This window comes from Scylla paramamosain, chromosome 22, assembly GCF_035594125.1.
Source record: "Scylla paramamosain isolate STU-SP2022 chromosome 22, ASM3559412v1, whole genome shotgun sequence".
Classification (NCBI taxonomy): domain Eukaryota; kingdom Metazoa; phylum Arthropoda; class Malacostraca; order Decapoda; family Portunidae; genus Scylla; species Scylla paramamosain.
Genome location: NC_087172.1, coordinates 15,959,930 through 15,976,091, shown reverse-complemented (window position 1 = coordinate 15,976,091; position 16,162 = coordinate 15,959,930). Strand labels below are relative to the sequence as shown.

Below are 16,162 nucleotides of genomic sequence, written 5' to 3'. Positions count from 1 at the left end.
TGAAGCAAGGCACTTTTGTGCCTAGAAAACAATACAAAAATTGAACACTGCCACTGGATGCTTGCTGAACACATTTTAAGTATTTAACATTTTGAAAAGGATTTTACAGTGAAGCTTGTGCATCAGTAATAACCTAAAACAGGTATCAAATAATTACACTAATATATATTTACCTATGGGAGGTTCATGCACAGAGAGCCTGATCTGGTACTCAGTCTCTCCGATCACATTTTGCACCAACAAGGAATACATCTTGTTGGAGTCATCTAATGTGAACTCTTCAATAAGCAGCTTGGCAGTGTACATGTTATTGCCCAGTTCCTGTGAAATTGATATTTGTATAATATGGTGAAATTACAAAAATATATACTTATGTACACAAATAAAAAAAATTACATTATGACAGTAGTACACTAAAACATGTGAAATTCAACTTATAGAACAGTAAGGACTCAATGATTATTAATGTGAAGATGCCTACAGACTGCTTAACAACACTGCTGCACCATCCTATATTCCCTGATGGCATTGATACCACAGCTTTGGACAGATTTCACCAAACATGGAGATGCAAACTTTCTTTACCTCCAAGTATGTCCTATAGCGTCCACGAGCTTCGGGTATGACCAGGGACCCCTCGGGATTCTCAAGATTATCTCCAAACTTCCACATCACGTCGTCAGGTTTAGGGTTGGAAGAGAAGTTGAATTTGACTTCGTAGTTACTCCCAAGCTGGATCTGGTAGAATGTGGTGGTGTCCTTCTCAATAGGTTTAACTGGAAAAGATACACTGTCAGTGCCAGTTTTGTGTGAAGGAAGAGGTACACTATGAGGATAACTGGAACACTTCATCACCTAGAGAGAGCATGTGACAAGTGATGATGAGGGTGCAGAGAATGTGTGAAGATTAAGTGATGGGAGAGAGAGAGAGAGAGAGAGAGAGAGAGAGAGAGAGAGAGAGAGAGAGAGAGAGAGAGAGAGAGAGAGAGAGAGAGAGAGAGAGAGAGAGAGAGAGAGAGAGAGAGAGAATCAGAATACTTACACATTACACGAACAGGGACGGAAGTATTTGCACCGGTGGGGAGAGTCTTGTGGGTGATGCTGCACATCAGTGTCTTTTCATCGTCCTTTGGGTCGAATCTTCTGGTCAGAGTAGATACACTCTTGTAGGTTCCCTGTAGAGAAGGAAGGAAACACTTTAGGACAAAGCTCTGGGCAGTGCTTCATCACACGAACATTAGGCTTACAATATAGACAACTCAAGAAACTCATTTTGACAAAATATTTCCCAACACCATACCTGATCATCAGTGAGGGTTTCCACTTTCTCTGACATCTTTGTAATGTCTTCGTTGCCAAGGTACCACTTCATGCCAACAGCTGGCCTTGCTGCTGCCACTGAGCACACTATAGTGTTGTCCTCTGTGGTGTCCACCTCCAATGGTGAGGTGTCAATCTCTATGATTGGGCGTGTTGGTTGAACTGAAATAATCAACAATAATAAAGTTTGTATGAAATACTGTTCATCAAGATTAATCAATGCATATCAATTCCAGGGAAAAAATGTTCACTCCAAAAAGGTGCACAAGAGACCCTTGGGTGCACCAAGTCTTGTTAACTATCCACTAAAGAATATTTGTTCTTGCAGGAAAACCTCTAGTTCACTTCCAAACTACCATGACTCACAGTAATGCTACATGGTGCCTTCCCTTATGAGGGGAAGCATTGCCACAAGTTAGAACTTGTTTGTTCAGTTCTGCATGGCTTACCATTCCTTATGAAACAGATGGTCTTGTTACTCCAAAGAAAGCCAATGGCTCCCCACAGTACCTTCCAAAAATGTCCATTTATTATATTATGCACTTACTGCAGATTAATTTAAATGATTTCACTGCATATTTGTTGTTCCTAACAGCAGCAAGTCATTTCAGGTATGTTAAATATATAATATTCATGTATCATTTGGGAAAAGAAGTGATAATCACATTTGCTTCACTAAGATTACATTGCTCAATTACAAATTGCCAATATTTTATTGAATGTAGGTTTCTGCTTCATTTTCAGTTTTCAGGCACTCCTGCCACCTAATCTGTAGAATTTGTAATTATTTATAGTGTTTATTTGGCAGTGCTGGTTAATTACATCAAATGCCTACTCACTCACTGCTCATACAATTACTATTTTATTGATCATGACAATGACAGTGATGGGTCATCTGCCTACTTACATACAAATGACAGAAGAATGTAAGCCATGACAACACTAGTGAGGCACTGAAAATGTAGGCACCAAGAACACTTACTTGTGACCACCACATTCTTGGATTTACTCAAGGAATTTCCTGGCACAAACACTGTACACTTCCACTCCCCGTGCTGCTCAATGTTCACAGAGTCCACGACAATGCCACATTGGTTGTTCTCCTTATTCTCGGGTTCTCTAAGGCCTCCATACACGTTGCTGTACACATCTTGAACCTGTAATGGGAGCAAGAACCTTAAGCACGCTATGTGGAAGCCATTGGCATGCTTTATCATGAAGGTCTTTCACAGAATCCAGTGTTTCTTCCTGTGTGTGAAAACAAGTAAGGCTGTACAGTGCTGAACCTATTTGTATTGCAGGTAGTTGTAATGTACTTGCACTAATTTCTTCAAGTATATATAACTGTCTTAATAAACTGTTAAACTGTTTCTGCATATTTATTTTTAGCAAGATATAAATAAGTAAATGGTTTCAATTTTTTTGAGGCTTAAGCTTCACTAAGTAATTTCTTTCATAACTGAAGTAGTGTGACAGTGTAAAGGGAATGTGACCCAATAGAGTGCTAAACACAAGTGCCACTTCATACTGGAAGAATAATGCAAATTTAAATGTTTAGTCCCTAAACAAGATCTGAATTATGCACTCTGATGCACAAGCTAAAAGTAATGCTGCATGTTGTCATGGAATAATGCAGGGTTCAAATGCAGTTTTAGTAACATACTTGTGTGATTTGCAAAATGTCTTGCAAGTTGCAGTTATTACCACAACCAGACAACAGGCATCATTACCTCTATTTCAGTAATCATTAATTTGTGCACCATGTAGGAATCTGCCATTTTTAGGTTTCATTAACCATGTAGCCATCAAATATGGGAGAATTTGGTGCATGGAGGTTACAAGTCCATGGGATTTTTCATGCAAAACTATATAATTGTCATAACTTACTGAAAAAAATCTCAACTGTATTCCACTTCAATTTATTGGCACACCACAAGGCTCAGGATAACCTCAGTGCTTGAAACAAACACTCATAGTAGTAAAACCCATAAATGTGAACCTGGACTTGCAGCACAGTATGCTAGAACAATTGGCAGTTGGGCCATTTTACAGTTCACAGAATGAAGCATGTAACCACTGAAACCCACTACAAAATATCCAAAAATTTTAATTCTTCAAAAAATTTGGTTACCTTCTTGATTTGTCCTCCCCCATGTTCCAAGTTTTCGGGGCTAGGGTTTTTCACTTGTAAAAGGCACTTTACACATCTAAACAAAATTTTGCACGACTAAGTTTCCCGACTAATGTATGTAAAGGCACAGGCATTTCTATCAATTCCTCTTAAGCAGAGAAGATTCAGTTAATGATCCTCTCTCTGGATATAAACTATTTTCTTAAATATCCCATTCATTATTTTACATCTTACTTTATTTCCACCCAGTCCTTTAAATTCTAAGAACTCATCCTTGTTACTTCATTACAGAGTTTCACTTTTCCCCTCGCTCTACCATTCACGCTGCTCTCGCCTACCTGATAGATGTCGTCCCCGTGCATCCAGATACAGTAGCGAATTTCTCCATTCAAGCCACAATCCAGGTTGAGAGGCTCGCCGGGGTTCACCACAATCCCAGAGGTGTCGAAGATCATTGACGGTTCTGCACTTCTGGCGCCTGGAAATAGAAAAGTGTTGGTTTAGTTATCGATGATTCCAAGAGGAGAGTTATTTTATTTTATCTCTTTAGATCATTAGTCTGAGAAGACAGCAGAACAACAACTTAGGATGGTAAAATCACCATGAAAGGCAGCAGAACGGATATTCGACTATGGATGAAGAGGGATTTTTGCTGGAATGGCTTGGAATACACTGCCAACCAATAGCGGAAGGCTGACGGAGGCCTTTGTTCTGCCGTATGGAAACTCACTTATGTAGGAAAATTACTAACAAGTAAATTCGTCAGCAGCAAAGTGTAATCGTTGCACTAAGTATCGTGGTAACTGCCAACCGATATGCTCTCCTTTACCTGCATAATTAAAGACCCTTCTCGCCAGACATCCTACACTACGCCATACTGACAGCTGATGGAATACAAACCACGCCTGTCTAACATGTGCATAGCTGTGAGTAACACGACTAGAAACTAAGGGTGAGTACAAATAGGCAACGAACAGTTAATCCTTACGATCACTACATTATTCATTTGTGCTGGTTTTCTTTTCTCTTTAGAAGCTACGGATATGAAGAAGTCATAAGAAACCAACTTACCACTTATAACACCCAAGACGCTTAATGTACGTACTTCATTTTGTTTGAGACAAGATAGTAAAAAAAAGAAAAAATGTAGCCATTTCCTTGAGCCGCTATGCCTCTCCAGGTAAAAATTTCATATCCATTGTGTGTTATATTGACAACGAAACCTTTCTCCATATCCAATTATTGCATTTATTCTACTCGTGCTACAGATTACTCACCTAATTCTTCTAGTTCCATCCTTCATGCCAGTCAAATGGAAGTCACACAATACAATCTAGTGGTGAGTGACGGTGCAATACCACGCCATCGCAGACCCATCAGTTCATAAGACAACCATGACAAGTCCATCAAGGCACCGATAATGAAGCCAACAACTGTACAATGAATGAATGCGTATCACCATGATACAGAATTGCCAGACACCTGAGTGGCCTTTCTGAGCCTGTCGCTTCGCCCACACGATGAGCCATCTCATTCACCGCCACATGGGACAAAAACTGCTGGTAAATGTCGCAGGAGAATATCTGTATACGCTGCTTGATACACTAAAGGCCTCTCCGTGCCACTCATGCCCATATTAAAAGTTTCCCCTCAATCTATAAAGTCACAATTGTTTAGGGTCTGAGAATGATATTTAAAAGGCAAGTGGTATGGAGGGCTCTTATCTCTCTGTTTCTAAATGTGACTGCATTCATCACTATAACCATGCAGGAATTTTATCAGAACATGTCGTGGCGAAGGAAAAACTAAAATATCTAAAAAAATGTGAGTAATTATTGAAGTGTAGAAAAGCGCAATTATGCTAAAGTGAAGGAAGAATGGAAGAAGCGAGATTATAGTGACCTCAGATGCGATACAATGCGATTATAGTGACCTCAGATGCGATACAATGCGAGTAAGGTCATAGGAAGCTGTGACTCACTAAGTAGTTTAAGCCTTTTCCTCGAAACAACTATCGTTCTTTAACTTCGGTTCAGTTAATTTCATCAATGCTGCTGCTTTTGAACTGACGGTATCTACGCTCACAAGATGCAAAGGATGAAAATGCAGCGAGGACAAGAAACTAATTATCGAGGTGTAACGAAAAGACATAATTGTAATCTATTATCCTGCACTAATGGATACAACCAAGGATGAATTAAAAGTGCCAGTTCAGTTAGTAGGATGTTCGTGATGAGTATGATAAGTAGGACAACAAAAGCAAAGAACACTAGTTATTCACCAAACAAGTGCAACGCTTCGACCTCTGTGCTGGCAAGACTCATCAGCTGTACACTGGAATAGCCAAGGTCTTCGAAAAGTAATTCATTTGTGTTGTTCTTCATAAGCTCCTGTAATTAAAAACAACCTTGGGAAAGTCGATTGTTCACGGAAACTATACGAACGAATGAACTGCCGTGTGACAGGAAACCTTACATAATCACCACGCAACAGCTTGACTCGAGAAAAATATCAAGTATGCCACGGTCGTCGCCTTGTTACCTTCCCCATGATAGGAACGGAGGACAAGACCTTCCAAACTCTCAACTTTTCCACCTCACACCGGGACGCCAGAGAGTCTCCTTGGCTTTGCGGGCTTCTGGAACGAGACACTTTCACTGCACCATTACCAGCCAAGGACAATCTGCTTTTTACCGCAAACTGAGAAGCCATTACACGCCATTATCTCCTCCGCGACCTGTTCATTACGTGAGTGAGGAAACTTTTTTCCCGCGGTCGAGTTTCAGTTGTAACATTTAGGAAATTACAGCCCAAAACTACCAAGTTTAAAAGAACACTTAAACGAGTTTCACTTGTAGTTTTTTTTTTCTCACACTTACCGTTAAGGATTCACAACGCAGTATAAACTAACGCACTCTTACTTGCCGCCAAAAGCACTGACAAGGCGATAACTTATGAAATAAAATCAGTGGTGCGACGAAAAATGCATCAAAATACCTTTATTTTATGAATTACAAAAGCAAATGCTGTCGTGAAGATTAATGCAACCCAAGATACATTTATGATAGAAACATGAACAGCAGTAACAGTAGCGGCAGCAGCAAATCTGTAGAAAGCTGTAAGTGAGGATACAGATGATTACACACATCCGGAAAATTGCGAATGATTAAACTCTTCCTGCTGAAAACAAAGTGATCAGTGAATCATGTACCACCAGCACTCCACAACCTGCCTTTGCAACATGCGTCTCTACTGTACTCTTACACGAGCCTGTCATCCTCCTGCGCAAAGGTTGCTGGGGCTTTGAATTGAACGAGGCTTCTAATAGCTCAAGTAAATTTTGTTAATTACTCAGCTTACATAACTTGCATGTCACGCTGTCAGTAATAAGATCACGCGGGATGTACACTGAAGAAAACTCGTTTGGTAATTAGCAGTAACACTCTTGCACATCTCAGACTGCATAAAAAAATCTACGTACATCCCAACACCCATTCCCTGCTTACTGACTCCACAACCTACAGTCCTAACACCCATTTCTAACATCACTGATCCCACAACCTACAGTCCTGCACCCATTCCTCATAACTGATCCCACAACTTGATAGCAGTAGACCCTGAAATCTCGCCTTTTACATCGGTGTTGGGGGCCTTGGCTGGGGGCGGCCTGGCTAACCCTGGGCAGCGGAGGCCAGCGACCCTCCCAGCAACCTGTCCAGCCCTCTCTAGTCTCCGAGCCTACACTCAGGAAATGCTTGGAACGCCGAGACGAGTCAATGTCTCCAATCTACAGGAGTATGAATCATTAGCCCCTCGATATTTCTGCGTTTACTTGGACAATATTCTTCCGCCGATAGTTTGGTTCCAAGGATGGTGAATAGAAACAATACAAATTCAATATATAACGTAAAATACCCACATCTACTAAGATATTGTTTGGGGAGAAATAAAAGTAACTATAGATTTGGGACTTCTAAATAAACCATTTGGAAACCATTAAATAAATAACATGTCGAGTCTTACGTGTAGGTGTAGCAACCCATACACTAGTAACAATTTGTAAACTTGATTATTTGGTACTATTGACACCACTCGCTAAAATAGGTGACAACACAGCAATGCACTTTACAAGTTACACTTAGATCTGTTAATGGTATTTGTCTCGTAGGTAAGCTACGATACTACGCGAATGGCGTACGATCTGTGTGTTGCTAACTACTCGCTTCAAAATGCATACTAGCGCATCACCTTACTTTAGTGACCAATGCAATTAAAAGGGTAATTAACTGTAATGCCGTGGTTTTGTCCGAACACGAACTGACGAGTAGTACATTAATACAACTATCGCCTTTACTGTTTTACGTCAACATGGACACAGAAACACAGCCCGCTTCAAGAGTTCAGGCGAGGACGCAGGGCGGAGGCACAGCGCAATATGAAGGGTGAGTGGCCGACGTAAAGGGCAGGCACCGTCACACCACCACCACCCACCACTACCAGCCTGCGAGGAGAGGGTGGTCCATCTGGCAGCTGGTTTCCATTGCTTAGCCTCAACATTTGATAGGAAGATACATCCGTAAATCCAATAACACTCGAAACGAACACCGTGTAACTCGGTGTCTCTTGCCTTGGCTTTCTGCAGTCACCTGCACGTGATGATATGTTTGAACTTCGAATCCGTTGGGCTAGCAACAAATTAAGCAACGGCTGCATCCGGAAAATGAGGATATTACCCAAGCATTAGTCACTAGTCCTCAAACTTTCAAATTTCAACTTCATATAATGACGTGAGACTAATCCTAGCCTTCAGGACAGCACGTGGACAGGGATGCGAGGACACGGGTCTACACTGGTCAGGCACAAGTTCGCGGCCAAGGTCTGCACTCCCTCACCTGACGCCTCGCCTGACTTGTTGCCCTTCGCATTTCGTTCTATTACGCACTGCATTTGCTGCTACCCCGCCTACCAGAATCAAGGCGAGTGAAACCATGAATACTTTAACATGCTCGACCTCTTCATTAATGATCTTTAAAATCTAAACAAAATGAATACAGAAAGATAAGGCATGCAGTTAACACTAAATGAAGAATTACGTAAACTATCATGGCCTCATATCACCTAAGCCTATCACTCAATATCCATGAAGCCACACCACGAAAAAGCACCGATGCCAGCACCACCCCCTCGCCTCCCTCACCCACCCACCAAGACGCCTAGCCTGCCGCCTCTCACCCAGCGACAGGCGGCAGGGTGTGGCTTGTGCTGTAAACTTGTATACTTACTAAGCGCTGCATCGTCAGGAACACCTGGGTCGTCGACGTATTCTTGCGCCGAGGTGGCCGCGGCGAGGCAGGCCACCGTGAGGCAGGCCGCGAGCACAAAGGAACACTTGCACATGGCCTATTGAAGTCTCTGCAGTACTACTCCAACTTTGCTGCGCCACTCCACCTTCACGCTACTACACACACACTCGTTCACCACCTCCACTGGGGCTCCTCGGGGCTTCTATCATCTACTGTGCACTGGAGCGGAGAACACACACATGTACGTTGTATATCACCGCATCACAACCACTATCAACTATCACAGCCAAACAGGAGCGAGGATCAATCCACCCGTCCTCTGTGCGCGCCTCAGGTATACTGACGAGAAGCACAACGGCTGGCGGCCAGGTACGCTACCCCCGCGAGACCCACCCACTCGCTCGCCCATTTAAACTGCAACAACAGGTAGTGTCTTCCGCGGCTCACACTGCTTCCCTTCAACTGTTACGTCTCACAGCAAGCAGGTGACGGCAATACGTCGGGGTGTGTTTGTGTTTAAATGACAGAAAAAAAAGGCTTTAGGTCGATGATAATGTGTGACAAACTATGAGCTCTTTGGCAACTCTGGCCTGGAAGTCGGAGGGGGGAGTTCAAGGGAGGAACAGAGAGAGAGAGAGAGGAAGGAAAGGGGGGGAATGGGGGAATGCCTCCAAGCGTCTCCCTCCTTCCTCTCTCCCTCTCTCTCTGACTCTCCGTCAATCGAGTTAACAAGTTATTATTGTAATGTTCTTTTCCCTCAGGACAACAGATCGACACTTGTACTGCGCCGAGCAGCACAACGCACTAAAGGGAAGATGCTACTTAGCGTTGCCGCCGCCCTGACAACACCGCCCTGCCCGGCACGACGCGGGGCATTAGGAACAGCGGAGGGAGCGAGGGGTTGGTAGCCCTGCTTGAACAAGCCGCTGGTAGGGTTGACTGGTTGCGTTGTCTCTGCCCCATGAAATATTCCCTCTCCCTGCACACGCGGAGCCTCCCCCACGCTGCCCACCAAGCCCTATCAGCATTCATCTCGCCGCTGCCGGTACGAAAATTAGGGCTTGATAGAAATAGCACAGCCTTGAAGCGTTTCCTGGGACAACCTGCTCGGTTTGTCACCTCCCTGCCCCGTAGCCTGTACAGTCACCTACAGTCAGCTACGCACATCTCTACTTCCTCTCACGACCTTTGCACACAACAGGGTCAGCGTGTGGCGGCGAGGCGGCAGCGCGTTCTCAGACTTAGCTGTGGCTCAAAACAAAAAGTAACAAAAATAGTAACGTAACGCAGCGCAGTACTTGGGTTGTTTCTAAGGGAATGTGACGCTCTCAGGACATCCCGCGGCGGTCACATGTTCTATCTTTATAATGTCATGCGCGGGAAAGTTATGGTAAATAGCTACACATACTATTACTCAAGGGATTATCGTTTTTAATTCTTCCTTGATTAGCTGTCAGAGTGATGAGGTAAAAATGATGATGAGGTGATTGACTGATGCTCACAACAGTCGTTCTGTGAAAATTTTACGTGTATACATATACATTTTACAACTTAAAGGATTATTCTTTTGTTGCCATACTAACGAGGTGAAAAATGAAGCTTAAATGAGTGAATGATTGAATGAATGCTCGTTAACAACAATTCCATATAGAAAAAAAAAGTAAATATAGACGAGAAAAGTGTATTAATTAGCGGAAAAATATTAATAAATCTCAACTACCATTCACTCATGAACAAACACTTGATAACGAGAGAGAGAGAGAGAGAGAGAGAGAGAGAGAGAGAGAGAGAGAGAGAGAGAGAGAGAGAGAGAGTGAAAGACATAACGAGGCTGTCACGATGGTAATATCTAGTTGTAATTATCAAGGTTTCATTAACGAACACTACAATACTAAAAGGAAAAGAAACAAAGTAGTAAATACATAACTATCGAAATATAAAAAATTACGTAAGAACTTAAGTGTTGGTATATATTGCCAGTGGCTTACAAAATGTTCATCACACTGGTGGTTCATGAAGAAATGATAACTCCTGTTGTTAACTTCTCAGTGAAGTAAGTTAACAAAAATAATGTTGAAAATTTTCAGTTTGTCTGTCTGTCACTCACTCACTGCATTTATTAATCAGTCATGTTTTTTTCTTTAAAGGAGGAAGGCAGGAGGCGACTAAAGTCGTAACGAACGTAACTGGTGCTATGTATGAACAAAGATCATCATAAAAAAAAAAGAAAAACAAATATGAATAAGAAAATAAACAAAGTAATTACAAGTTAAATATTAAAAATGCATGGAACCCTTTACTGAGCTCGTAAATATCTCTTCAAGTGGCAGGAAAATAATGAAGATATAAGTTCTGGGCGAGCAATTACGTAGTTGAGGTCTTTAGGTGTGTATTGAGTTATCATCCTTCTTTCTACACACACACATACGTTATCCTTCTACACACACACACACACACACCAGTTCCCCCTTGCTTCCTCATCGCCACTCTTCAGCACAGACACAGACACACAAGCACCCAAGTCCTAACAATCATGATCGGTAGTTTGGTAGTTAGTGTGTCCTATCCTTTGAGGGAGACGCGTGGCTGCTCTGCGTATGTCCAGCTGGTGCCACGAGTCCACAAATGATGTAGTGTGGGATGTTAACAACGCCAGCGAATCCTTCCTAACAGATGGCGCAGTCTTGTTCACTCGACGCCTTCAGCCCTTCACTCTCGCCCAACAAGCAGTAATGACCACAAGCTCCCCGTTATGAACAACCTCAGCAATGTACGTAAAGAGCCGTGGTTTGTGAAGAAATCATAACTTGCGTGGTGGTGAGGAGAAAATATAAAGTAATGGTAGTAGTTTGCATGATTGTTCAAATAATTATGTGTTTTCGTACAATTCTTAACATTTCCTGCTTTGTGGGTTGTGCATACGTGCGTGCGTGTCATATTACTTATTGCTGTTGTTCTGATACATTTTAGCGCACACACACACACACACACACATTCCCTCTCACGTGTGTTCGCGAACTTTGTTCATCAGTCACGGTGGACTGACTGACTGGAGTGACTGCTTTCCCCACACACCTGCCCATCCACGCCACATCCCAACACCGGCGCCACCTGTCTCACCTATGTTCCACCTGTCGGCCGCTCCTGTGACAGATTAACGTGCAACACAAACCGCGCAAACAACACAAACAAGTACCGGCAGCTCTCTCCCCTCACCTGCCTCTCACCTGCACGCGTCAGTCAATCAATCAACCGATCAATCAATCATCACTTCTTCATATCAGAGAGAGAGAGAGAGAGAGAGAGAGAGAGAGAGAGAGAGAGAGAGAGAGAGAGAGAGAGAGAGAGAGAGAGAGAGAGAGAGAGAGAGAGAGAGAGAGAGAGAGAGAGAGCACTTTAATCTCCTGTTACAACTTATATATATATAAAAAATGGCAATAGACAGTAACTAAAGGATACTTAATAAATGGCACGAATTAAACTGTACTAACCTAAACTGAACCAAAATCCACAAAAGAGATGAAAGTGGAAGCTTAGCACATGCATTTCATCCACGTGTGGGAGCGAGTCCACACGGCCACCACACAGAAACACAAAGGAGGAACAAACAGCCCAGAATACTACAGGAAACACTTTGCTCTCTCGCCAAGACTATTTTCAAATCCCACAGAGATGATCAGCAGGATTCCCAAGAGTGTTTCTCCAGCTGATAAAGTAGAAATATTGTTTATATGTCACTACGAACATAAAACACGTCCTTTAAAACCAATGTCACTTCAACTAAAGGGCTCTGAAAGTACTGGAGGTGTTTCAGAACGTGATCCTTGTAAGTCTGCAATGTGACACAGAGAAGAAGGAAAAGATGGTTGTCTGTCCCTTACTGTTATTGGATTCATGAGCTGATACTTAAGGAGGAGGAGGAGGAGGAGGAGGAGGAGGAGGAGGAGGAGGAGAAGCTAGGCAGACAGGGAGCGGTGAGATAGGCCCGCGTGTCTTCCCAATTTCCTGAGGGAGGGTGACGTTCCTCCTCCTCCTCCTCCGACTCCTCCAGACACGCCCCACAAGCCCTTCAGCAGGTAATGAGGCAATTTCCGATGGCTTATTCATGTTCCTTGAGTGTACGTAGGTAAGGAAGAAGCCTGAAGAGGAGGAGGAGGAGGAGGAGGAGGAGGTGATGCAAGTAGAAGTTAGTCAGGGTGTAATTGCAGAATTCAGGGTTAGAGGAAAGGAAAACGTTAACTGTAGGTTCTGGTGGTTGTTTGTGTGTGAGAGGAGGAGGAGGAGGAGGAGGAGGAGGAGGAGGAGAGAGTAAGTGATAGAAATAAAATGACAATGTATTATTATTATTATTATTATTATTATTATTATTATTATTATTATTATTATCATCATTATTATTATTATTATGGTGGAAGGACTGGTAGTAATGGGGGAGAGGAGAAGGGTGGTGAGGGGAGTCAGTAAATGGGGTGATGAGGAGTAATGAGAGGAGACGGAGGGGAGACAAGAGGGGTAGTCGAGGGTGAGGTGTGTAGAGGAAGGATAGAAGGGGTGATGGAAAGAGGGGAGTAGGGAAAATGGGAGAAGGGGGGAAGGGGAGAAGGGGAAGGGGTGTCCATGCAGGGGAGGCTAATAATACACGTGAGAACCGACCCTTCAACCCCCCCTTTCTTTCCTCTCCCCCCCCATCCCCACCCCCTTCACACACTCTTGTTTCTAGTTCCCTTGTTCCTACCTCTCTCTGCCCCCTACCCTCCCCACTCCTTCCTCCTCCTATTTGCCCTTTCCTCTCCTCCCTCCACCCCTCAACGCTCCTCAAGCTGCCAGTTACGCCAAAACGTCCCTTTCTCCTCCACTTGCAAGCCCTAACATTGCAAATCCCAAGTGAAAATAAAGAAAATGAGGTGAAGTTCTTATCTTGTTAATTCATCCTCCTCTTTTCTCTAAATATTTCGATTGAATTTATCTCGATATTTTATTTATCTCTTATTTTTTTTATTTATTTATTTATTTTTTTTAAGCAACGAGTTTTAAGATGACGAGTAAAGAGTTTGACTGGATTTCTTTTAAGGAGACTACAAGGTAACGTGCAAGGGTTTCTGTCTGATTCAAGGGGGAGTTTAAGGGTGAGGAGTAAAGATTCTGAGTCAAAGTTGCGATTCCATTTAATGACGTGACAGTGTTTGGCTAGGTAATCTTCATTTTGTTCGTGTGTGTGTGTGTGTGTGTGTGTGTGTAGTGTTACAAGTCATTTTTCTCTCATTAGTTCAGCCATTATACGCAAAACTATAACTTCCTTGTGATTAAGTCATAATTAAGTAGCTGAATAAACCACTGAATCTGAAAAAAAAAAATTCTGAAGTCTTTATCTCTCTCAACATTTCGACGCTTCATCCTGTACATCTTACCACCATAATCATCTCACCTAACCTAAACCACCTATATTCCTTGCCCAATACTTCAGATTCCAGGTAAGATTAAAGATTCCAGTTTGAGGGTCCTATCTTCCTTGTTTTTATATTCTCCGGTAATAACCTCGACAGCCCGTGAAGCTCAGAATCTCATCAAGCTTGGGACAAAATGAACTTGATTCGTTACGTATAAAGAACAAACCCTGGCTAAGTTCCTCAAGGTGTGTTATTGTTTTAGTGTTGTTCTGCTCCTTCCTGACGAGACACCGTGAGAAATGAGTAAAGTCTGGGCGAAAAGATACGGAAAAAAAAAAATAAATAAAAAATAACCAATAAATAAGTAAAAATAATAATACAAATGGAAAATATTGATTGGTCTTTCCTCTCTCATGCTTTCTATACGTTGACATCACATTAGAAAGGGAAAACAAAAGAAAAGATTGTTTACTGATTGGTTGATTGTGCCGGTGCAACAATAATGCCCATATGGCACCATTAAAAAAAAAAAAAAAAGGAAATGACAGTGAAGGAAAGCCACGGGAAACATATATATATATATATATATATATATATATATATATATATATATATATATATATATATATATATATATATATATATATATATATATATATATATATATATATATAAAGAAAGGGGAAGGATATGAAAGGAAAACAATTGAAGATATATAAAACAAACAAATTATACAAAAAAAAAATCTTATTAAACTTCGAAAAAAAAAGAAAACAAAACAAATCTAAAAAAAAAGAATGTATTTTATCTTCCTACCATCACTCCTTTTTTTTCTGAACTTCCCCTCTCCCTCAATATTTCTGCCCCCAATCCTACCCCCCATAAAAAAAAAAAAAAAAATAGTGAACAAATTGATATCGAAAATCTCCAGTAACTAATGGAATCACTCTTATCGATGATCGTATTTCCCTGCGGCGTGATGGCGGATCGGAGAGAGAGGGGGGGAAGGGAGGGGGATGGGGTCGCTCGTCGCCGCCCCAATATTGATTAAAAAGGGGGAAAATATTTGTCCTCGGGGGGCCTACTACGTCAGAGGCTTGGGAGCTTAGACCCTGTGACCCCGCCATTGTCCTGTAAGGGTGGGGGGGGGAGAAGGAGGAGGAGGAGGAGGAGGAGGAGAGAAGTGAATGGAGGACCAGTAGATGAGAGCAAGCTGTAGACGAGTGAGCCTATGGGAGGAGGAAGAGGAGAAAGGGAGGGAGGGAGGGAGGGAGTGCAAGCTGCAGAAGTGAAGAATAAGAGAGGGAAATGAAAAGAGAAACGGAGGAGGAGGAAGAGGAGGAGGACAGGACCTACTTATAGCAAGGGGAGGAAGAAAAGGAGATGATGATGATTAGGAGAAAATGGAGAGGAGGAATAAGCATGGATAAAAGAAGTGGTTAGAGAGGAAGGAACAAAGAAAGGAGAAGGGAAGAGAAGGAAGGAGGAAGGGGAGGGGGGGAGGAGTGGGGGATCAATTGTTTGGCCATCAAAACCACAAACAAACAACTCTTCATTCCGTGACTCCCTTCAGCCTAACAACACAAACAAACAAACAAACAAACAAACAAACAAACAGACAGACAGACAGACATACACAAACGAATGCTCTACACGATTCATGGTAAAAAAAATTATCTTACTAACTTTACAATGGATTTCTCGATTTCTTTTTTTTTGTGTCAAATTTGCTTCCTCACACATGTGGTTTATCTATATATACTTTATCTTATTAGTATAGCTTTTGTAAGTTTCGTATTATTTAATTTCTTTACCATAACAAATGCATAGTAGTAGTAGTAGTAGTAGTAGTAGTAGTAGTAGTAGTAGTAGTAGTAGTAGTAGTAGTAGTAATAATAATAATAATAATAATAATAATAATAATAATAATAATAATAATACATAAATAACTGATATTTTTAAGGAAACTGTATAACATTATGACATTCAATAAGAAATTCGAATAAAACAATATACACACA

The 16,162-nt window shown here is 41.9% G+C and overlaps 1 protein-coding gene across 21 annotated transcripts in view; it reads right to left on the bottom strand.

Annotated features, from left to right (window-relative positions):
- Positions 1 to 16,162, bottom strand: part of LOC135111673 (fasciclin-3-like) — a 66,626-nt gene that overhangs the window by 22,176 nt on the left and 28,288 nt on the right. For 10 of the 21 annotated variants that reach the window (XM_064025248.1, XM_064025242.1, XM_064025229.1 and 7 more), the window contains exons 2-8: positions 8,734 to 8,973; positions 3,790 to 3,929; positions 2,303 to 2,477; positions 1,301 to 1,482; positions 1,043 to 1,175; positions 586 to 776; positions 174 to 321 (exon numbers count right to left, since the gene is read on the bottom strand). In XM_064025248.1, coding sequence (XP_063881318.1) covers positions 174 to 321; positions 586 to 776; positions 1,043 to 1,175; positions 1,301 to 1,482; positions 2,303 to 2,477; positions 3,790 to 3,929; positions 8,734 to 8,848 — 1,084 coding nt within the window. In that variant the 5' untranslated portion in view covers positions 8,849 to 8,973. Of the gene's footprint in view, positions 1 to 173; positions 322 to 585; positions 777 to 1,042; positions 1,176 to 1,300; positions 1,483 to 2,302; positions 2,478 to 3,789; positions 3,930 to 4,728; positions 4,763 to 8,733; positions 9,171 to 16,162 lie in introns of those variants that run through there. The other 11 variants (XM_064025239.1, XM_064025235.1, XM_064025230.1 and 8 more) reach the window with 5 other exon arrangements.